Consider the following 22,599-nt stretch of genomic DNA (forward strand, 5'->3'; position numbering starts at 1 on the left):
GAGACAGGGTTTCTCCATGTTGGTCAGGCTGGTCTCAAACTCCCGACTTTAGGTGATCCACCCGCCTCGACCTCCCAAAGTGCTGGGATTATAGGCATGAGCCACATGCCTGGCCTTTTTTTTTTTTTTTTTTTTTTTTTTTTAATTGAGACAGTGTCACTTTGTCTCCCAGGCTGGAGTGCAGTGGCATGATCTTGGCTCGCTGCACCCTCTGTGTCCTGGGTTCAAGCGATTCTCCTGCGGTTAGTCTCTCGAATAGCCGGGACTACAGGTTAGTTCTTTTTGTATTTTTAGTAGAGACAGAGTTTTGCCATTTTGGCCAGGTTAGTCTCAAACTCCTCACCTCAAGTGATCCTCCTGCCCATTGTCTACTGTGCTGGGATTATAGGCGCCATCCCCTGAGTCTGGCCAGGGTTACTGTATCTTTTTTTTTTTGAGATGGAGTTTTGCTCTTTTTGCCCAGGCTGGAGTGTAATGGCACTATCTTGGCTCACTGCAACCTCTGCCTCCCGGGTTCAAGCAGTTCTCCTGTTTCAGCCTCCTGAGTAGCTGGGATTACAGGCACAGGCCACCACGCCTGGCTAATGTTTGTATTTTAGTAGAGACAGGGTTTCACCATGTTGGCCAGGCCGGTCTCAAACTCCTGACCTCAGGTAATCCACCCACCTTGGCCTCCCAGAGTGCAGGGATTACAGCTGTGAGCCACTGCACCCAGCCTGCTATATCTTTTTGATGGCCTGATCCTTTATCATTACACAGTGCCCTTCTTTGTCTGTGGTAATTTTCTTAGCTCTGAATTCTACTTATATCTGATATTAATATATAAGTGTACTTTTATTTAATTGTAATTAATTTAAATTTAAATAGGAACATGTGGCCCGGTGGCTGCCATATTGACAGTGCAGTTCCGGAAGGTGGAGAGAGCTATGATACAAATTTAATTAAAAGGTAAATTTTATAATGTAATAGAAGACGATAAGGGCCATGGATAGTTAGCAGGAAAGGAGAGATTAGGGCAGAGGGAGCAGGGTATATGGTTTTCAGTTGGATAATCAAGAGAGAAATCATTGAATGTGACACTTGAACAAAAATTTGCAGGAGTACAGGAGTTAGCTGTGCAGATATCTTGAGGAAGAGTATATCAAAGGCTAGCAGACAGATAGGCCATTGTAAGAACTTTAGCTTTGTCTCTGAGTGATGTGGAGAACATGTAGGGGTTTAGATCAGACCCTTTTTACATTGTATAAAGCTCAGTCTGGCTGGTATATTGAAAATAGACTATGGGGTATAAGGTACAAACAGGGAGAACAGGTAAGAGGTTGGAATATGGGTTAAAGATGACAGGTGTCAGACCAATGATTAGAGCAGATTTTGGGAAATATATTAGACATTTAGTTTTGGATATGTTAAGTTTGAAATGTTTGTTAGGTATATTCAAGCAGAGAAAACAAGCAGACTGCCTGTAGTTCTATTCCAGATATGAGTCCCTGCCCTTGTGGAGCTTACACTTTATTGGAATATGGGTGGTAAATACAATATGTGTATAAAACATATGCTATGTAAGAAAACAATAAGTCCTGTGGAGAAAATTCAAGTAGGAAAGTGGGGTAAATAGTGTTGAGGCACTGAGGTCTTGAGAAGGTAATATTTGAATAATGATAAGAAGGTGATAAGGAGATAATTGGAGAAAAGTGGTTCCGTAGAGGGAACCAAGGTGTAAAGGTTCCCAAGGGAGGACATTGCTGGTGTGTTTGAAGAAGAGCGAGGAGACTTAAGTGTGGCTAAGGGAAAGGACAGTGCAGAGGTGACCAGTGTCCAGGTTATGGGCCATTTTAAGGGCTCTAGCTTTTATCTTGAGTTAGGGAGCTAGTGGATAGTTTAGTAGAAGAAAGGCATGGTCCAACCTATGGTTTAATTGAGTCACTCTGGCTTTGGTGCTAAATAGACTGAAGGGGCAAGGGTGGAAACCAAGAGACAGGAGACTTCTAGGAATTTAGGCAAGAGGCTGTGGTAGCTAAGTCTAGGGTGGTGGCAGTGAGGAATAATAGTATTCTGGATACGTTTTGGGAGTCACATTGACAAAATTGGCTTACCAGTTGCATGTGGGATGAGAGGAGTCAAGGATTATTCCAAGATTTTGGCCTGAGTCATTGGAATGATACAGTTGCGCTAACTGAGATGGGAAAGACTGGGAAAAGCAGTTTTGAAGGGGGTGATGAGGAGCTGTTTTGGACATGTTAAATGTACGGTGCCTATTGGACATCTGAGTATAGGTGTTCAGTATGCATTCTAATTATATTTATGAAGACTTTCATGTTTTTAAAAATGAAAAAATATATTGAAACAGTGTATTCATTGTTCTGAAATATATATTGTTAACATCTTAATTTTTAACATGTTCAATCCTGGCAAAACCTGAATATTTTGGAGAGAGAGAAATTGACTACTTTTTAGCTCTGTTGTTAGAGTTGGTGGTACTTTCTTAGAGCTAAATAAAGATGTCATTCCGATTTCAGAAATGGAAATATATATAGTCTGAGTGTTTTTAATTGCTTTCTATTTTAGGTCTTTTTACTGCTGGATTGTGCAAGATATTTAACCCTATTTTTTTTGAATTATGACTTAAATATCAAACATCTTAACTAAGAAAAGGGAAACATTTTAGTTTTGGAAGTCAGAATGCCAAGGAAAAGGAAAAATCTTGGGGGAAATCCTTTTCGGAAGACTGCAAACCCTAAGGAAGTTATCGTATCCAGTGTTGCTAGTCGTGAGGAGCCAACCACTACTCTTCCTTCCATGGGTGAGACAAAAGTTGATCAGGAAGAACTCTTCACCAGTATCTCAGAGATGTTTTCTGATCTGGATCCTGATGTAGTGTATTTGATGCTTTCTGAATGTGATTTCAAAGGTGAGAAAAAGTTTAGTTTGAACCCTGTCCATCTTATAAGAAGACTTTGTGTACTATGCCATGATTAATAGTAATATAGAAAAATGTCTTATTTCTATTTTATTCATCATTTATTAATCATCTGCTGTTGGCAAGTTATTAAGGTTGGTATTTGAGTTGGTATTTGGGATATGAAGAATGAAACATAGTTTCTACTCTTAAGAAATGTGCAGTTCTAAATGTAAGGTATTTGTATAGATATCATATTCTATCTCTTTCATCTTTACTCTAGAACAGACTGGCACTATTGACACTTTAGGCTACATAATCCTTTCTTTTGAGTGGCTCTCCTATGCATTGTAGGTTTAGCAGCATCCCCGGCCTATACACACTAGTTGCCAGTAGCTCCTTACCACCCAGGTGTGACAATAAAAAATGTCTCCATGTCTTGTCATTTGTTCCCTGGGAGGCAAAATTGTACCTGGTTGAGAACCACTCTCCTCTAATGTAAGCTCCATAAAGACAGAGGTTTTAAAAACTTTGTTTTACTCCTGTATCTTCAGCCCATAACATGGCAACTGACTCATAATAGGAACTGAGTAAATATCTATTAAGCAACTAGGTAAGTATAATTTTGAAAATAAGAGCTGATTAAGAGTTGAGGCTAGTCGGGCGCGGTGGCTCACGCCTGTAATCCCAGCACTTTGGGAGGCCGAGGCGGGCGGATCACAAGGTCAGGAAATGGAGACCACGGTGAAACCCCGTCTCTACTAAAAATACAAAAAATTAGCCGGGCGCGGTTGTGGGCGCCTGTAGTCCCAGCTACTCGGGAGGCTGAGGCAGGAGAATGGCGTGAACCCGGGAGGCGGAGCTTGCAGTGAGCCGAGATCGCGCCACTGCACTCCAGCCTGGGCGACAGAGCGAGACACCGTCTCAAAAAAAAAAAAAGAGTTGAGGCTAGCAGAGTAGTATAATTTCAAAACATTGACTTTGGAGTCAAGAAACCTGGGTTGGATTTCCAGCTCTGCCACTTAATCTCTCTGAGTCTCAGTTTTCTAATCTGTTAGGGAGAAAAATAACAGTATGCACCTCATAGGACTTTTTTTTGGTGACAATTGAGTTTTATTTTTTTGTTGTTGGTAAAGTCTTCAGTATGGTAGGTTATTAATAACTTGTCATACATTGTTTACAAGTATGTAGACAGAAGGGAGTTTATGTAAGTTGGCTAGATGAGTAATTAAATGTTGATGCTTAGTATTGTTACTAGCCATGATTAGTATAAGATAAAATTATTCTAGATTTGGAAAGTTTTGGTAATGTGTTATAAACTTCCAGTTTCAGTCATTGTGTGGTCTGTGATGTGAGCATGTCTTATCCAGTTATGTATGCAGAAAACCAGTTGTCAGCAGTGCATGATGCTCAGAAATGATAGTATATTGAATTTTGTAAGTTACTTCAACATTTTCCTTTGATGTGTTTCAAATTTAATTGTTGCATATAAACTAATACAGCAATGAAGAATTATAAGAAATCCACATCATCCTATACCATAACAAAACAACTTATTTTTGTTTTTCAGAATCTTCTATAGACCTTGTTCATAAGCATTTGCGATTTGAGTGGTGGAATTTTGTATTATGTATTTTTAACTTAACATAAACATTTTGTCTGTGTTGCTGTAATCTATATTTTTAACGGGTTTCTAATATTCTACTGAGTTGTTGTGCTATAGTTTAATTATATCTCCATTTTTCACGAATAATTAATATTGCAGAGAACATCTTGGTAAAAAATATATTTTTCTTTCTTTTGGCTTTTTTTTCTTAGTTCCAAAACTTTATTTTCTTGCATCACAGGGTAAGAACTGCTTTGGCTCTTGGAAGCATACTCCTAAATTGCCTACCAGTGAGGTGTTCTGATTTGTAATTCCACCAGCCTTGCATAAGTGTAGTGGTTTCACTTCAGCCTTTTCAACATTGTGTAGTAGTGTTTTAAGATTTTTTTTTTTTTTTGAGATGGAGTTTCGCTCTTGCTGCCCAGGCTGGAGTGCAGTGGTGCCATCTCAGCTCTCTGCAACCTCGGCCTCCCGGGTTCAGGTGATTCTCCTGCCTCAGGCTCTACAAGTAGCTGGGATTACAGGCGTCTGCCACCATGCCCAGCTAATTTTCTTTTTTTGTATTTTTAGTAGAGATGGGATTTCGTCATGCTGGCCAAGCTGGTCTTGAACTCCTGACCTCAGGTCATCCACCTGCCTCAGCCTCCCAAAGTGCTAGGATTACAGGCGTGAACCACCACACCTGGCCTGTGTTTTAAGGTTTTAATAGGAATAAAATTGCATTTTTCTTTGTGTTGATTTAATAAAGAGGAATGTTGGACATTTTTGTACATGGTTGTTTATTCTTGTAATCTTGTGTAAATTGTTCATTCATTGAAAAAAGTTTTTTTTTTTTTTACCATGGTTTTAATTTTTCCCAACAATCTGTATAAGGACTTTTCTTTTTATGTGATAAGTACCTATCCATCTTGGTCTTTAATTTACTTTTACTTAGTGTTAGTGTAATTTTTCATTGTATACACATTAAATTTTTAGTTGATCTTTTCTGGTTTTACTGTCACTTTACTGTCATGTAGATTTTTTTCATAGAAATACTCCTTATGTTTGCTTTCTTTTTTTTCCCCCCTCCCTGCCCCCCCCAACCTTTTTTTCTTTTCTTCCATTTTTAGGTTTTCTGTCCTTTGTAGTATTGCTATGATCTCCTAATTGGTCTCTGCCAGGCTTGCCCCCTCCAATCCCTCTTTGTTTTTCTTCTTAAGGGAACATTAATTGGGTGCTTACTAGGTGCCAGTTCTTTGTGCACAGCACTTTTTCATGGATTATCTCATTTAATCCTCACAACAACCTATGAGGTAGGTGCTTTTATTATCCCCATATTACAAATGAGAAAATCGAGGTTTAGGGACGTTAACTTGTTGAAAGTGTCATAGCCAGCAGTAGAGATTTAAATGTTGGTGTTCTGACTCCAGACCAGAGCTGTTACCTACTCTGCTGTGCTGTTTCCAGACTTACCTTTCTTAAAACAGCAAGACAAAACACAAAATAAACAACCCCTCGCTCCAAACTTCAAATGCTTAAAAATTCTAATTTTATTTTATTTTTTTTTTGGTTTCCTTTTTTTTTTTTGGGATAGGGCCTCACTCAGTTGCCCAGGCTGGAGTGCAGTAATCTAATCACTTTCACTAGAGGCTTACTGTAGCCTTCACCTCCTGGGCTGAAGCGATTCTGCTACCTCAGACACCCTACCACACTGGCTAATTTTTGTAGAGATAGGGTTTTTCCATGTTGCCCAGGCTGGTCTTGAACTCCTGGTCTCAAGCGATCTACCTGCCTCAGCCTCCCAAAATGTTAGGATTATAGGCATGAGCCACCACACCTGGCCTTAAAATTTCTAATGGCTCCCTATTTGTGTTATAACAGAAAGAGCTCAGCATTGGAGTCAGATACACCAGTCCTGGCTCTGTCACTGACTATCTGTGTGACTTGGGCCAAGTTAATGTACTTTTTAACTTCATTTCTTCATCTGTTTGCTAGGAATAATATACCTCATGGTAGTATTTGAGGATTCAGTGAGGTGATGTGTATAAAACTTCTAGCTGAAATGCTATGACTGGTAGTTTCCTTCAAGTTCCCTTCGAAAATAAAATTAATATTTCTTAACATGGCATACAGGACTGTTCCCAATTTTACCCAATCAACCTCCCTCTAGGGAGAGCCAAGCCTGGGTTTACCCTTTTTTCTCTTGTGTCTGGCAAGTTACTTTTTAATCTTCAAGTCCCAGTTCACATATCACCTTATGTGAAATCTTTTCTTATTCTCCCTTGTGCTTCTATGGCATTTGTACATTATCAAAAATGTGCATTATTTATTTATTTATTTTTGAGAGGGAGTCTCGCTCTGTCACCAAGGCTGGAGTGCAGTGGCTCGATCTCTGCTCACTACCACCTCTGCCTTGCCGGTTCAAGAAATTCTCCCACCTCGGGCTCCTGAGTAGCTGGGATTACAGGCATGCGCTGCCACTACACCCAGCTAATTTTTATATTTTTAGTAGAGACAGAGTTTCGCCATGTTGACTAGGCTGGTCTCTAACTCCTGACCTCAGGTGATCCACCTGCCTCAGCCTCCCAAAGTGCTGGGATTACAGGCATGAGCCACTGCGCCTGGCCAAAAGTGTGCATTATTTAATCTGTATTATATTACAATGTAATTGTCTCTAATATAATTGTTTTTAATCTCTATTAGACTGCAAAGTTCTCTATTAGACTGCAAAAAAAATCTATTAAAGATTTTTTTTTATAAAATATTTCTGATATGCAGTACACACTCATAAATATATTTGTATTAAGTGCAATTCATAGCATGGATCATGTAAATAAATTAGATTTACTAAGAGAATATATAAAATACTTAATATTTAAAAGTGTATATTCAATAGGTATTTGTTAAATTAATCAACAGGCTTTAGGACTTTTATAAATAAGCCTAATATATCCAATGACAGATATCTATACATTTACTCAATAAATTCAGCAAATAATATTTATTTAATTAGTTTATTAGCTTGGTTTATTACTGTTTCCTGAAAGAATAGGATTGCATGTCTCCATCATTCAGACTTTTTGCCACTACAGACTTTGGTATGTTAGTAAAATATTAATTTTTTAAAAATAACATGAACATTGTACATTTATATTTTGTTCAATGCAAAATCCAATATAATTTTAGCTGGATTTTAATAAAATTATTAAATCTGTTTTCTCTATGTTTTTGTTGTTGTTATTATTCTTGTTGTTGTACAGTTGAAAATGCCATGGATTGTCTATTAGAATTATCTGCCACTGATACCAAGATAGAAGAATCATCTTCACAAAGTTTTGTTGCTTCTGGGAACCAAGTAGGTGCAGCAGAAAGTGAAATAATGGAAAAACGTCCTGAAGAAGAGAGTGAAGATTCAAAAATAGATTCATTTTTGGACATGCAGCTAACTGAAGACCTGGATTCCTTAATACAAAATGCTTTTGAGAAATTGAACTCTTCTCCTGATGACCAAGTATACTCATTTTTGCCTTCACAAGATGTTAATAGTTTTAATGACCTGAGTGAGTTTGTAAATCCTGATTCAAGTAATATGACTCCCATTTTTTCTACACAAAATATGAATTTGAACAGTGAAAATTTAGACAATTCTGGCTCTACGTTAAGTTTAAACCCATTACCTTCACATTCTGTTTTGAGCGAGTCCAAATGTTTTATAAAGGATAACACATTGGCTTTGGAAAGTAACTACCCAGAAGATTCTCTTCTCAGTAGTTCTTTAAATGTAGCAAGTGACTCCATCGTGGGCTGTAGCAGTCTCAATCAAAAACAGAAAGAACTTTTAGAATCTGAGTGTGTTGAGGCTCAGTTCTCTGAAGCTCCTGTAGATTTGGATGCCAGCGAACCTCAGGCTTCTTTAAACCTTCCAGGGCTTGATTTACCGGGTACGGGTGGGGATCAAAAATCTACTCGGGTCTCTGATGTTTTTCTGCCTTCCGAAGGGTTCAACTTCAAGCCACACAAACATCCTGAACTGCCAACTAAGGGGAAAGATGTGAGTTACTGCCCAGTACTTGCTCCTCTCCCCTTACTGTTGCCTCCTCCGCCACCTCCACCGATGTGGAATCCAATGATTCCTGCTTTTGACCTCTTCCAAGGAAACCATGGCTTTGTAGCTCCTGTTGTAACCACAGCTGCACACTGGAGATCTGTGAACTACACATTTCCACCCTCAGTTATTTCTCACACTTCCCCAACAAAAGTATGGAGAAATAAAGATGGAACAAGTGCTTATCAAGTACAAGAAACCCCAGTTTCTCAGGTTGTAAGAAAGAAGACATCTTATGTTGGACTAGTTCTTGTTCTTCTCAGAGGTCTTCCAGGATCTGGAAAATCTTTTTTGGCAAGGTATGAGGTTTAATTGGGTTTTAAAAAAATAGTATAATGTCTGAATTTGAACACAAGTGTGAATATATATGCAAAATGCTTTGCTTAGTACAGATCTTTAGTAACCCCTAAAATGTTTTCTTTTTACTAAGTTTTACTAACTTTGTGTAGCTAATAATAACACTATTTTCTCTGGAAACTTTTTTTATGGAATCCCTTCATCTTTGACTATCTCTTTGAAAGACAGAAGAAAAAATTAAAGAGGATTCCAAAATTGTGAGTTATTGACATAGTAGAGGAGAGCTAATTTGAGTGGGAGAAAGATGAGTTCAGCTTTGATCACAGAGTTAAAGAGGTATAATTGATCTTGATTTCATGGAATGAAAGTCTTAAATATATTAATTTTACTGGTAGTTGGAAATTCAGGATTATAGAATGTTGTTAAATAATGCTTTTAGAAATATGTGATTTGAAGGAAGAGAGTATAGGATGACAACTGGTAGTCAGAGAACTTCAAGTTTTCAGGGACTTTTCTGTTCCAAAATAGAGTACCATTAGTTATTTGATCTCATATATACACCTTTATCCCTTCTGTAGTTAAGGTAGGCTGTGAGTGCCTTAATCTGGGAGATAGGAGTCAAGTGTTACAGGCAGCTTTGTAATGGTTTCAGTGGCACTCCTTGAAGAGTATTGTTTTCATAATTTCTCTCTATCCCTGCTTAACCTTTAAATTCCAGAAGATTTCACCTAATCTATTTTATTTGCTAGTTTTTTTTTTCTTCTTCCAAATTTTAATCGTTAGCCTTCTAATATTATTAGTTGGGTGTCCTCTATTTGATCCTGGGTGTATCTAGTCTAGTCTTAATGAATATGCATAGATAACTGGAGAATGTCCTTCATAAACTTATTTTTAGTTTTTTTTTTTTTAATATCTTTTCTGTGTCTGAGTTTCTCTGCCAGTAAATTTCCACATATTCTGCTGATACACTTACAGGCATATTTTTCAGTAGACATGTAGGCTTTTCTAACTGACTTAATAGCAACAACAACAATAAAACAATATTATAGATGTTACTGTCAGTCATGGCAGTGTGTTTCATGAAAGAGATTGGACTGAAAGGTGGTACCTTAGAAGGCAGTTGAGCTGTGAGACAATTTTGAAGAACTAGGTTTCAGGGGCCTTTAGAATCAGAGGCAGCTACAGTTTGAGTGTGGGTAAAGAAAAATGTGCTTGTCACAAGGTAGAAACTTAATATTTTTTGAATGAAGAGAGAGAAATAACGGGGATAGTGTTGAGACATAGAACCTGCGTTGTCTTGAAGAGAATGGTCCCATATTCAAACCAAAGGAAAACGATGGATGCAAAAAGTCTTTTTGAATTTTTTGGAAAGAAGGTCATGAATGGATATCTGAGAAACAATTTTGTTGTCCTGTGAGGGTAGAAAGCAAAAGGGTTTAGCAAGCTCTGATGATGGAGTTAAGGGAAAGAGAGAAGTTGGGTAGTAGTTGAAAGGGGTCACAAAGTGTAGTTACAATTTTTTTTTTTTTTGACAGAGTCTGACTCTGTCGTCCAGGCTGTTGTGCAGTGGTGTGATCTCAGCTTACTGCAACCTCCACCTCCCCAGGTTTATGAGATTCTCCAGCCTCAGTCTCCTGAGTAGCTGGGATTACAGGTGCCTGCTGCCACCCCCAGCTAATTTTTATATTTTTAGTAGAGACAGGGTTTCACCATGTTGGCCAGGCTGGTCTCAAACTTTTTTTTTTTTTTTTTTTTTTAAGAGACAGGGACTTGCTTTGTCACCCAGGCTGGAGTGCAGTGGCATGATCATAGCTTATTGTTGTCTTGAATTCCTGGGTTCAGGCAATCCTCCTGCCTTGGCCTCCCGAGTAGCTGGGACTGCAGGCATGGGCCATCACACCCGGCTCATTTTAAAATTTTTTGTAGAGACAGAATCTCGTCATCTTGCCCAGGCTCATCTCAAACTTCTGGGCTCAAGCAGTCCTCCCACCTCAGCCTCCCAAAGTGCTGGGACTATAGGCATGAGCTATCATACCCAGCCTAGTTAGAATTTTTTAAGATAGCTGAGATATATGCATGTTTAATGGTAAAAAAGGAAGTGTCAGAGAAGGGAAAGCTACAAAGAGAAGAGGATAAACATAGGAATTGGGATCAAATGAGCATTCCCTAGAATGTAAGCTCCATGAGTGCAAGCGTTTTTGTGTTTTTTTGTTCATTGATGTATGCTCAGTGCTGTTTAAAACAGTGCCTGGCACTTAACAGATGCTACAGAAAGGGATATATATTTTCAGAAAAGGATAGTTAAACATTTGTTAATCTTCAAACCATTATAACGATTTTATAGTTAAGGATAAAAGGTCTTCATAACATTAAAAACAAGTTTCTGAATAATAATTTACATAAAGCAAAATAGACCTGCCTTAGGTTGGATTTTTTTGGAATTAAACTTCTGCTTAGAGTATTTTCAGTATGATTTGTTTGAATATTACAATATGTTTATTCTTTTATTTATCTATTTGTGTTTAATTTTTTCTTTCTTTCTTTCTTTCTTTTTTTTTTTTTGAGAGAGGGTCTTATTGTGTCACCCAGGCTGGAGTGCAGTGGTGCAACCTTGGCTCTCTGTAACCTAAACCTCTTGGGTTCAAGTGATCCTCCCAACTTAGCTTCCCAAGCAACTGGGATTATAGGTGCACACTACCACACCTGCCTAATTTTTGTCTTTTTTGTGTAGTTGGGTTCTTGCTATGTTGCCCAGACTGATTTTTATTCTTTTATTTTATTTATTTATTTATTTTGAGACACAGTCTCGCCTGTTGCCCAGACTGGAATACAGTGGTGCAATCTCAGTTCACTGCAACCTCCACCTCCTGGGTTCTAGCAATTTTCATGCCTCAGCCTCTAGTAGCTGGGACTGTAGGTGCATGCCACCATACCTGGCTAATTTTTGTATTTTTAATAGTGATGGAGCTTCACCACGTTGGCCAGGCTGGCCTTGAACTCCTGGCCTCAAGTGATCTACAAAATGATAGTACTTGAATAATGTATTTGGTTTATGACTTTGAAAAAATTAGGAGAGAAAATTTAGAAGAAAAGGTAATGAAAATTATTTCATTTATCTTTCACAGGACTTTGCAAGAGGATAATCCAAGTGGAGTCATTCTTAGTACTGATGATTATTTTTATATAAATGGACAGTACCAGTTTGATGTAAAGTACTTAGGAGAAGCACATGAATGGAACCAGAATCGTGGTAAGAACAGATAATCAGATTCTGGGTAACGTTGTGAGTAATATAAAGAAAAGATTCACTTAGTATTTGTTTGTGTATTTGTTTTTTGTTTTTTTTTTTTTTGAGGCAGGTTCTCGCTATGTTGCACAGGCTAGAGTGCAGTGGTGTGATCTTGGCTCACTGCAGCCTTGACTTCTGGGTTCAGGTGATCCTCCCACATTAGCCTCCCGAGTAGCTGGTACCACAGATGTGCGCCACCATCCCTGGCTAATTTTTGTATTTTTTGTAGAGACAGGATCTCACTTTGTTGTCCAGGCTGGTCTTGAACTCCTGGGCTTAAGCAATCTGCCTCTCTCAGCCTCCCAAAGTGCCGAGTTTGCAGAAGTGAGCCACTGCGCCCAGCTAAATTGGCTTAGTATTTTTTTTCGAGATGGAGTCTCGCTCTGTGCCCAGGCTGTAGTGCAGTGGTGCAATCTCGGTTCACTGCAACCTCTGCCTCCTGTGTTCAAGTGATTCTCCTGTCTCAGCTTCCTGAGTAGCTGGGATTACAGGTGCATGCCACCACACCTGGCTAATTTTTGTATTTTTTGTAGCGACAGGATTTCCCCATGTTGGCCAGGCTGGTCTCGAACTCCTGACCTTAGGTGATCCGCCTGCCTTGGTCTCCCAAAGTGCTGAGATTACAGGTGTGAGCCACCGTACCCAAGCTATAACTGTATAGTATATATAAAATTTTAACTATAATTAACATTAATTCTTGTGTTACATAGTAAGAGGTAAGTTTGTCTTATAGGGTTGTTATAAGGATTCAAATAGTTAATTTTTGTAAGGTACTTAGAATATTGTGTGGCATATTTAAGTTATCAGTAGGGATCTTTTGAGAAGTAAATCTAATTTTCTGCTTGGATCTCAGAATAGCTGTAAGGAAATTGCACTTGTTTCCTATGCTCTGGTTACTGTTGTCTTTTTTTTTTTTTTGACACAGAGTCTTGCTGTGTCGCCTGGCTGCAGTGCAGTGGTGTGATCTCGGCCCACTGCAACGTCAGCCTCCCACGTTCAAGCAATTCTCATGCCTCAGCCTCCCAGCCTGAGTAGTTGGGACTATAGGCGTGTGCCACCATGCCTGGCTAATTTTTGTATTTTTAGTAGAGATGGGGTTTTGCCATATTGGCCAGAGCCAGGCTTGTCTCGGACGCCTGTCCTGAAGTGGTCTGCCTACCTCGGCCTCCCAAAGTGTTGGGATTACAGGTTTGAGCCACCATGCCCAGCCTGGTTACTGCTTTCTAAAATCAAATTTGAACCACTAGAAATGGAGTTTGACCAGTTAACCACTGGTCTTCGTTAGATTGGTTTACTCTTTTTTTTTTTTTTTTTGAGACCAAGTCTCACTCTGTTGCCCAGGCTGGAGTGCAGTGGCTCAATCTCGGCTCACTGCAACCTCTGCCTCCCGGGTTCAAGCGATTCTCCTGCCTTAGCCTCCTCCTGAGTAGCTGTGATTACAGGCGCATTCTACCGTGCCTGGCTAATTTTTGTATTTTTAGTAGAGACGGGTTTCACCGTGTTGGCCAGGCTGGTCTTGAATGCCTGACCTTGTGATTTACCTGCCTCGGTCTCCCAAAGTGCTGGGATTACAGGCATGAGCCAGTATGCCTGGCGATTGGTTTACTTTTTATAGAAGATAGTGTGAGAATAAAAACGACTCTCTATAAACTGAATCTGTAGGGACATCATAGGTAAAAATTTAGTTTCCTTGCTAGCATAACTGTCTATTCAGTGAAGGTGGTTTTATCATTAAATGTTTATTTGCATAGTTTGAATTTTCTATGGAGAATCTTATTAAGATATAGGGACTATATTTTCCTCAGGTTTTTTTCTTTTTGAGACAGAGTCCTGGTCTGTCGCTAGGCTGGAATGCGGTGGCTTGATCTCAGCTCACTGTAATGTCTGCCTCCTGGGTTTAAGCAATTCTCCTGCCTCAGCCTCCTGAGTAATGGGGACTACAGGCATAGGCCACCATGCCCAGCTAATTTTTGTATTTTTAGTACAGACAGGGTTTCACCATGTTGGCCAGGATGGTCTCGATCTCTTGACTTCGTGATCCGCCTATCTCGGCCTCCCAAAGTGCTGGGATTACAGGCATGAGCCACCGCACCTGGCCCTCAGTCTTTTATGATAAGTGTACTATAAAGGTGATTATTGGGTTTGCCATCTTCAGACATTGTTAACTTTTTATATATTCATTTTTGAACTAAAGATTAAGAATTCAGGAATCTGAAAATACCAACATAACTAAAACCAAAGGAGGCAGTATGATTTGGTGATGAAGATCACCCTTGGATTCACCAGTTACTAGCTATATGATCTTGTGCAAGTTATTTATACTTTCCAAGGCCCAGTGTCCCCTTTGTGAAAGGGAATAATAATACTTAACTCCTAGGATTGTTGTGAAAGTTAAGTGAAGGTAAAAAGTGTTAGCATTGGCTGGGCGCAGTGGCTCACGCCTGTAATTCCAGCACTTTGGGAGGCTTAGGCAGATGGATCACCTGAGGTCAGGAGTTCGAGACCAGCCTGGCCAACATGGCGTGACCCCATCTCTACTAAAAATACAAAAATTAACCAGGCATGATGGTGCACACCTGTAATCCCAGCTATTTGGGAGGCTGAGGCAGGAGAATCGCTTGAGCCTGGGAGGTAGAGGTTGCAGTGAGCCAAGATCCCACCACTGCACTCCAGTCTGAGTGACAGAGCGAGACTCTGTCTCAAAAAAAAAAAGTGTTAGCATGGTTCAGCATGCCATTATAACAGCAACAATAATATATGTTAATAGGTGGAATTCATTTTAAAACTGCTTTGTTAAGACAAAATTCATGTACGATACAAATCATCCATTTAAATTGTACAATTCAATGGTTTTTAGAACTTAATATTCAGGGCTGTGCATTCGTCAATACACTCTATTTAATTTGGCTTTGCTGCAACTTTTAGAACACACTAAATTTTAGAACATTTTTATCATCTCAGAAAGATTCTGTACCTATTCACAGTCACTCTTCATTTCTCTCTAGTCTGTGTTTTGTCACTATAGATAATTTGCCTATTCTGGACCTTTCCTACAACATGTGGACTTTTGTGATTGGCTTCTTTCACTTAGCATAATGTTTTCAAGCTTCATCCATGTTGTAGCATGTGTTTCATTCCTTTTTATGGATCAGTAAGATTCCATTGGGTGGATATATCACATTTTGTTAATTTGTTCATCAATTAGTAGACATTTGCATTGTTTTCACTTTTTGGCTATTAAGAACACTGCTGCTATAAACAAACACACATGTCTATGTCTGATCTTTCTAGGAACTGCCATGCTGTTTTCCAAAGCAATCACACCTTTTTATGTTTCCTCTAATAATTTATGAGGGTTTCAACTTTTCCACATCCTCACCAACACTTGTTATTGTCCGTTTTTTTGATTATTCCTATTCTGGTAGGTGTGAAGTGGTATCTCATTGTGCTTTCAATTTACTTTTCTCTGATGGCTGATGAAGTGGAACATCTTTTTGTGCGTTTATTGGCCATTTGTATATCTTCTCTGGAGAAATGTCTATTCATATTTGCTCTGTCGCTCAGGCTGGAGTGCAGTGGCACGATCTTGACTCATTGCAACCTCCACCTCCTGGGTTCAAGTGGTTCTTGTGCCTCGGCCTCCTGAGTAGCTGGGATTACAGGTGTGTGCCACCATCCCTGGCTAATTGTATTTTTAGTACAGACAGGGTTTCACTATGTTGGCCAGGATGGTCTAGAACTCCTGACCTCAGGTGATTCGCCTGCCTCAGTCTCCCAGAGTGCTGGGATCATAGGTGTGAGGTACCATGCCCAGCCTCTTTTGCCCATTTTTAAATTGGTTGTTTCATTAGTGAGTTATTAGAGACTGGGCAGAACTTTGAAAACTTCCAAATAATTACTTGTAAGACTTACTTGTTGTGGTACATCATTAATTTCCTGTATGGTCTAATTCCTTTGGAAGAAAGGTAAGAAAATCCCTTGTGCAACAGTGTATTATAATATTTTCTTTATTTCAGGTCATTACATTTTGTGTGTATTTGTCCATTTGGGTTTGTTGTTTATTTTTAAGCTTTAGTTTTGAATATTAGATTTATGGAAAAGTTGCAGAGATACTATGGAAAGCTTCTGTATACCCTTCACTAATTTATCCTTCATGTTAACATCTAATATAACTAGGATACATTTGTCAAAACTAAGAAATTGGTTTATTATTATTAACTAAACTCCAAACTATAGTTTGATTTTAATTTTTCTACTCAAGGTATTTCTCTCTTGCTTGACAGTCTTAATATGTGGGTATTTTTTTTTTTTTGGAACGGAGTCTTACTCTGTCACCCAGGCTGGAGTGCAATGGCGTGGTCTCAGCTCACTGCAACCTTTGCATACTGGGTTCAAGCTATTCTCCCGCCTCAGCCTCCCAAGTAGCTGGGACTCACATGCGTGCACCACACCTGGCTAATTTTTGTATTTTTAGTAGAGACGGGGTTTCAGTATGTTGGCCAGGTTGGTCTTGGACTCCTGACCTCATGATCTGCCTGCCTTGGCCTCCCAAAGTTCTGGGATTACAGGCGTTAGCCACTGCACCCGGCCTTGTTTTGTATTTTTTAGGCAGAGTCTCACTCTGTTGCCCAGGCTGGAGTGCAGTGGCACGATCTTGGCTCATGGCAAACTCCACCTCCTGGTTTCAAGTGATTCTCTTATCTCAGCCTCTTGAGTAGCTGGGACTACAGGTGGGCACCACCAAGCCCAAATAATTTTTGTTTTTTTAGTAGAGATGGGATTTCACCATATTGGCCAGGTTGGTTTTGAACTCCTGACCTCAAGTGATCCACCTGCTTTGGCTTCCCAAAGTGCTGGGATTATGGGCATGAGCCACCATGCCCAGTCAACCTGTACTTACTTAATTTTTATGTCCCCAAAGGGATATTTAGAAGTTGAGCAGTGAGTAAAATTAGCGCATCTGTGTTTTTCAAATTATGAAAACATCAGATTTTTTGAAAATCATAATACTTAAATATTGTTATTTAAAAATGATTTTTAATTATCTGTTATGTTTTTCAGCAAAGGAAGCATTTGAGAAGAAGATATCTCCTGTAATTATAGATAATACAAACCTACAGGCATGGGAAATGAAACCATATGTTGCTTTGGTTAGTACCATAAGTTGTCATAAGTTTATAACAGATCATATGCAGTTATTGGGGAACATTAATTATGAAAGTGAGTCTGAAGCACTTAAGAATCTCAGAATTTTGGATAGTCTGTAACTGAGCTTTCTTTGGTCTTCAGGAAAATGAGGAAATTAGGCCATTTAGCTGAGTTTTTCCATAAAGGTAAATTTTTAAATTCTGAAATTCAATTTTTAAACTCTAAGTTAAAATTTTTTTTTTGAGTCTTTCATGAAAAGATAGTGGTACTAAATTATAGTTTTTTTGTACATATGTTATATATATTTATTTCATTTTCCTCATACTTAGCAGAATCAAAATTTGTTGGTCCTTTGTTTTTCCCCAAATTTCTTTTGAAATTTTGCTGTTCTGAGAAATTCAGCAATCTGTAAACTCAGCTATTCTCTCTAAATTTGCCAGATTTCTTTTACTATCTAAATCCTTTCCGTTTACCTGACCTATACCTAATCCTCTTTCCCTCCTTGCTCTTTTTTGCCCAGCTTTTTTTTTTTTTTTTTTTTTTTGGTGAAACTGAGCTTCGCTCTTGTTGCCCAGGCTGGAGTGCAATGGTGTGATCTCAGCTCACTGCAACCTCCGCCTCCTGGGTTCAAGCGATTCTCCTGCCTCAGCCTCCTGAGAAACTGGGATTACAGGTGCCCGCCACCACGCCCAGCTAATTTTTTGTATTTTTAGTATAGATGGGGTTTCACCATGGTGGCCAGGCTGGTCTTGAACTCCTGACCTCAGTTAATCCATCCACTTCGGTCTTGCAAAGTGTTGGGATTATAGGTGTGAGCCAACATGTCCGGCTGAAAATTCTTTATCTTCCTTTTTTTTTTTTTTTGAGATGGAATCTTGTTCTGTTGCCCATGCTGGAGTACAGTGGTGTGATCTCAGCTCACTGCAAGCTCCGCCTCCCGGATTCATGCCATTCTCCTGCCTCAGCCTCCTGAGTAGCTGGGACTACAGGCGCCTGCCACCATGCCCAGCTAATTTTTTGTATTTTTAGTAGAGACGGGGTTTCACCGTGTTAGCGAGGATGGTCTCGATCTCCTGACCTCGTGATCCACCCGCCTCGGCCTCCCAGTGTGCTGGGATTACAGGCAGGAGCCACTACGCCCAGCCTATCTTCCTTTCTTAACATTTTTTAAGAACTGTCTGTCATTAACACATGTAGAATTTATAAAATTACTGTGTAGTATTTTCATCTTGTGGTTATACCTTCACTTATTTAGTCAGTTCTATATTAATAGCCACATGGTTATTTGTATTCTTTTGATGTTACAAATAGTGGAAAACTGGCTATCCTGGCGTATATCTAATATATGTATTTTTTTTTTTTGGAGACGGAGTTTCGCTCTTGTTGCCCAGGCTGGAGTGCAATGGCACAATCTCGGCTCACCGCAACCTCTGCCTCCCAGGTTCAAGCGATACCTACCTCAGCCTCCCTAGTAGCTGGGATTACAGGCATGTACCACCATGCCCGGCTAATTTTGTATTTTTAGTGGAGATGGGCTTTGTCCATGTTGGTCAGGCTGGTCTTGAACTCCCGACCTCAGGTGATCCGCCCGCCTTGGCCTCCCAAAGTGCTGGGATTACAGGCATGAGCCACCGCTCCTGGCCTAATATATGTATTATATAAATAAATGCTCTTATATAAGTATTTATCAGTAGTATAAATTTCTAATAGTTAATTGCTAGGTTAAAGTGATTGTATATTTTGCCATTTTAACATGCTCATCAAGATGAGATAATCTTTACGTTTAAAATGCTATAAATTTAGAAACAATAATTTTAATTTCTTGGAAGTATCTATTTTAAAATGTTTTTGTCTTTGTTGTATGTAGTCTCAGAAACACAAATACAAAGTCCTTTTTCGGGAACCAGACACATGGTGGAAGTTTAAACCAAAGGAACTTGCAAGGTAAAACTTGGAGGCTACGTAACATGCTTTTTATATAACAGCAGACAGAGAGGGTCCATCTAGATTTTTCCCCTTGTAAATGATGAATGAATTGATTAGACTGTATTTAATTTCTATTGCTTACAACTTTTTGTCTAGTTTTATGAAGAGTTTGTGTTTCTAAAATTGAGTTAATTTACAGTAAAAATTCCCCTTGTATTATATATTCTGTCCCTTATTACCTTTTTTGAGTTCTTATTATTTATTTATTTATTTATTTAAATATAGAGACAGGGTCTTGCCATGTTACCCAGGCTGGTCTTGAACTCCTGGCCTCAAGTGATCCTCCTGCCTCTGCCTCCCAAAGTGCTGGGACCACAGGTGTGAGCCACTATGCCCAGCCTGTACTTTATTACTTTGAATCATATGTTAATATCTGAAACTAGAACGGACCCTAGGATTTGGCATACCTGAACCATGTGCTACTGGGAGGGGCAGACTGTTGTAGCTGCTTAGTGACTTAGAGCACTGGAAGGTAGTACGAATGTAGAGATGGAAAAAGTAGCAAATATCCAGCTGTCCAGGTATCTCACTCCATGCCTGCCTCCCCCTATGGCTATACTTTTTTCTTTATTCAGTTGCTTGACTTGAATAAAAATGTCAGTCAAGGCATGGACATACAGTGTGTTTTGCTTTGTGTTCTATATTTCCATAGAGATAGCCCTAACTTCATTTTGGTTAGGTAATGTTTTTTCTTGGCAATTTCAACTAATTTTAGTACTAAAGGACAACCTAATTTTAGTATATTCACAGTGTTGTGTGATCATCACCCCTATGTAATTTCAGAACTTTTCCATTTTCTCCAAAGAAGCCTTATGCCTACAAGCAGTTACTCTGGTTCCCCCCTCCTCTTGGCAACTACTAATGTGTGTTCTGTATTTATGGGTTTTCCTGTTGTGTATACTGCATATAAATGGAACGTATAATATGTGGCCATTTGTGTCTGGCATCTTTTCACTTAGCATAATGTTTTTAAGGCTCATCCATGTTGTAGCATGTATCACTACTTCCTTTTCATTTCCTTTTGATAGATTACTGAGTTTGGTTTTCTAATATTTCATTTAGGATTTTTGCATCTTTATAAGTGAATGAGATTGACTACAGTTTTTTATTCCTTGACTTGTCTTACCTGACTTTGCGGATCATAACATTAATTGGGAAGTATCTCCTCTTTTCTTCTTTTCTAGGTTTATCTAAGTTTGAATGTTAGAATTTACTTAAAAAATTCTCTGGATCTGATGTTTTCTTCGTGAGAATGTTCATTTGGAATTTTTCCTTTACAGCAACATTTCCGAATTTATTAAGACTTTATTAAAGCAATTATAATCGTCTCTTACTGTTTACACATCTACTGTGTTAGCAGTTAAGTTCCCTCCTGCAATCTTAGTATGTTTATATTATCTTCCCTCCTTTTTTCTTTATTGTTCTCATCAGAGATCAGATTTTGTTTTAATTAGCCTTTTCAGATAAACAAGTCTCAGCTTTATTTGAACTCCATTGTAAGTTTTTTGATGTTTAATTTCTGCTTCTCATTATTCTACCTTTATTGCTTTAAAAATCAGTTTTGCTTTTTTATTCTCTTGTGTTTTAAACTTCTCTACTTGAAGGTTTAGGTCATTTTCTAATATGACATTTGATGTTAAAATTTCCCTATGTATGCCAGGTGTGGTGGCTCCCACCTGTGATCCCAGTACTTTGGGAAGCTGAGGCAGGAGGATTTCTTGAGACCAGGAGTTTGAGACTAGCCTGGGCAACAGAATGGGACCCTGACTCTACAAAAAATAAAAAAATTAGCTGGGTATGGTGGCATGGGCCTGTGGTCCCAGATGCTGAGGTGGCAGGATCGCTGTAGCCTGGGAGGTCGAGGCTGTGGTGAGCCGTGATTGCACCATTGCACTCCAGCCTGGGCAACAGAGTGAGACTCTGTCTCCCAATAAAATAAAATTTTCCTATGTATTATTTTAGCTGCTCTCAGAATTTTAATATATAATACTTTATTTTTGTTTTATTTAGTTATTTTCTAGTTTGCATTATGATTAATTTCGTCCTTTAGCTCTTGGGTTATTTAGTACTGTGTTTTTAAATTTCTGAACAGATGGGTGTTTTGTCTTTTATAAAAATTGGTTTTCAACTTAACTACAGTAGGTCAGGTTGTGTAGTTTGTGTGATACTAATTCACTGATATTTTAAAGATTTTTTTGGCCTACTTAAGTGTTGATTTTTTATACATTTCATATTTGCTTGATAAGAATGTATATGATTACAATGTGTCAATATATCCATTAAATCATGCTTCTTGTTACTCATATCTCCTATATTTGAGGGATGAATGTTGAAATCTCCCTTTATTTTGTTGAACATGTGATTTCTCCTTATAATTCTGCCTATGTTTGCTTTATATATTTAGAGGGTAGTTTTTGAAATGTATACAAACTTAAGATTTTTATATTATCCTAATAATTGAATCTTTTATTATTTTCTGGTGATTTTTGTTGTCTTTAGTAGTGATTTTTGTTGTAAAGTGTAATTGGTCTAATACTGATAGACCTATATCAACTTCCTTTTAGTTAGTATTTATTTCTTTTTTCATACTTTTACTTTGAATGTTTTTGTTAGATGTATCTCTTGTAAGCACGATGGCTGGATTTTTTGAAATCCACTCTGTCCACCTTGACTTTTAACTGATAAACTTAGTTCTTTTATGGTTATTTTGGTTATTCATATAATTGATCTTGTTTCTTACAATTATGCATATAATTGATCTTGTCTCATTCTGTGCTTTTTGTTTATCTCACATTTTCTGTGATTGTTCTTCTAATATAGAAAATGATGTAGTTGGATTTTTTTTCCTATCATGCCTTATTTAAAATTTTTAAAATTGTTTCCAAATTTTTTAATTAAATTTTTTTCTTCTCTACTAATTTGGAAATCATATACACTATTTTTATTCTTTTAGTGGTTACCTTACAAGTTTTATCATGCAGACTTTAAATCTAAAGTCAAACCATTTTCTTGGCTTTCCTCCTCACACATATGAAGACTTTAAAACATTTTAATTCTGATACTTGCCTCCCTCTCAGTTTACATGCTCTCATTGTCCAGAGTATACAGGTAGTGTTTGTTTTCACTTATTCATCTAGTTATTGCTTTCTGCTTCATTTTTTTCTTGCATCATATACCTTTCATCTGGGAATTTCCTTCTGCCTGATGTTCATCTTTGAGAATTTTCTTTACAGTAAGGGTCTGCTTGGTGTCAAATTCTTTTTTTAAAATCTGCAAATCTTTTTATTGCCCTC

At 38.4% G+C, this 22,599-nt stretch overlaps 1 protein-coding gene across 40 annotated transcripts in view; it reads left to right on the forward strand.

Annotated features, from left to right (window-relative positions):
* The window catches only part of N4BP2 (NEDD4 binding protein 2), a 96,826-nt gene that overhangs the window by 35,072 nt on the left and 39,155 nt on the right, over positions 1 to 22,599 (forward strand). For 8 of the 40 annotated variants that reach the window (XM_074039578.1, XM_065544888.2, XM_065544886.2 and 5 more), the window contains 6 exons: positions 2,566 to 2,908; positions 7,742 to 8,885; positions 12,009 to 12,133; positions 17,234 to 17,322; positions 19,188 to 19,264; positions 22,384 to 22,414. In XM_074039578.1, coding sequence (XP_073895679.1) covers positions 2,680 to 2,908; positions 7,742 to 8,885; positions 12,009 to 12,133; positions 17,234 to 17,322; positions 19,188 to 19,264; positions 22,384 to 22,414 — 1,695 coding nt within the window. In that variant the 5' untranslated portion in view covers positions 2,566 to 2,679. Of the gene's footprint in view, positions 1 to 867; positions 949 to 2,565; positions 2,909 to 5,701; positions 5,795 to 7,741; positions 8,886 to 12,008; positions 12,134 to 17,233; positions 17,323 to 19,187; positions 19,265 to 22,383; positions 22,415 to 22,599 lie in introns of all 40 variants that reach the window. The other 32 variants (XM_074039586.1, XM_074039589.1, XM_074039582.1 and 29 more) reach the window with 10 other exon arrangements.

The sequence above is a fragment of the Macaca fascicularis genome, chromosome 5, assembly GCF_037993035.2.
Source record: "Macaca fascicularis isolate 582-1 chromosome 5, T2T-MFA8v1.1".
NCBI lineage: Eukaryota > Metazoa > Chordata > Mammalia > Primates > Cercopithecidae > Macaca > Macaca fascicularis.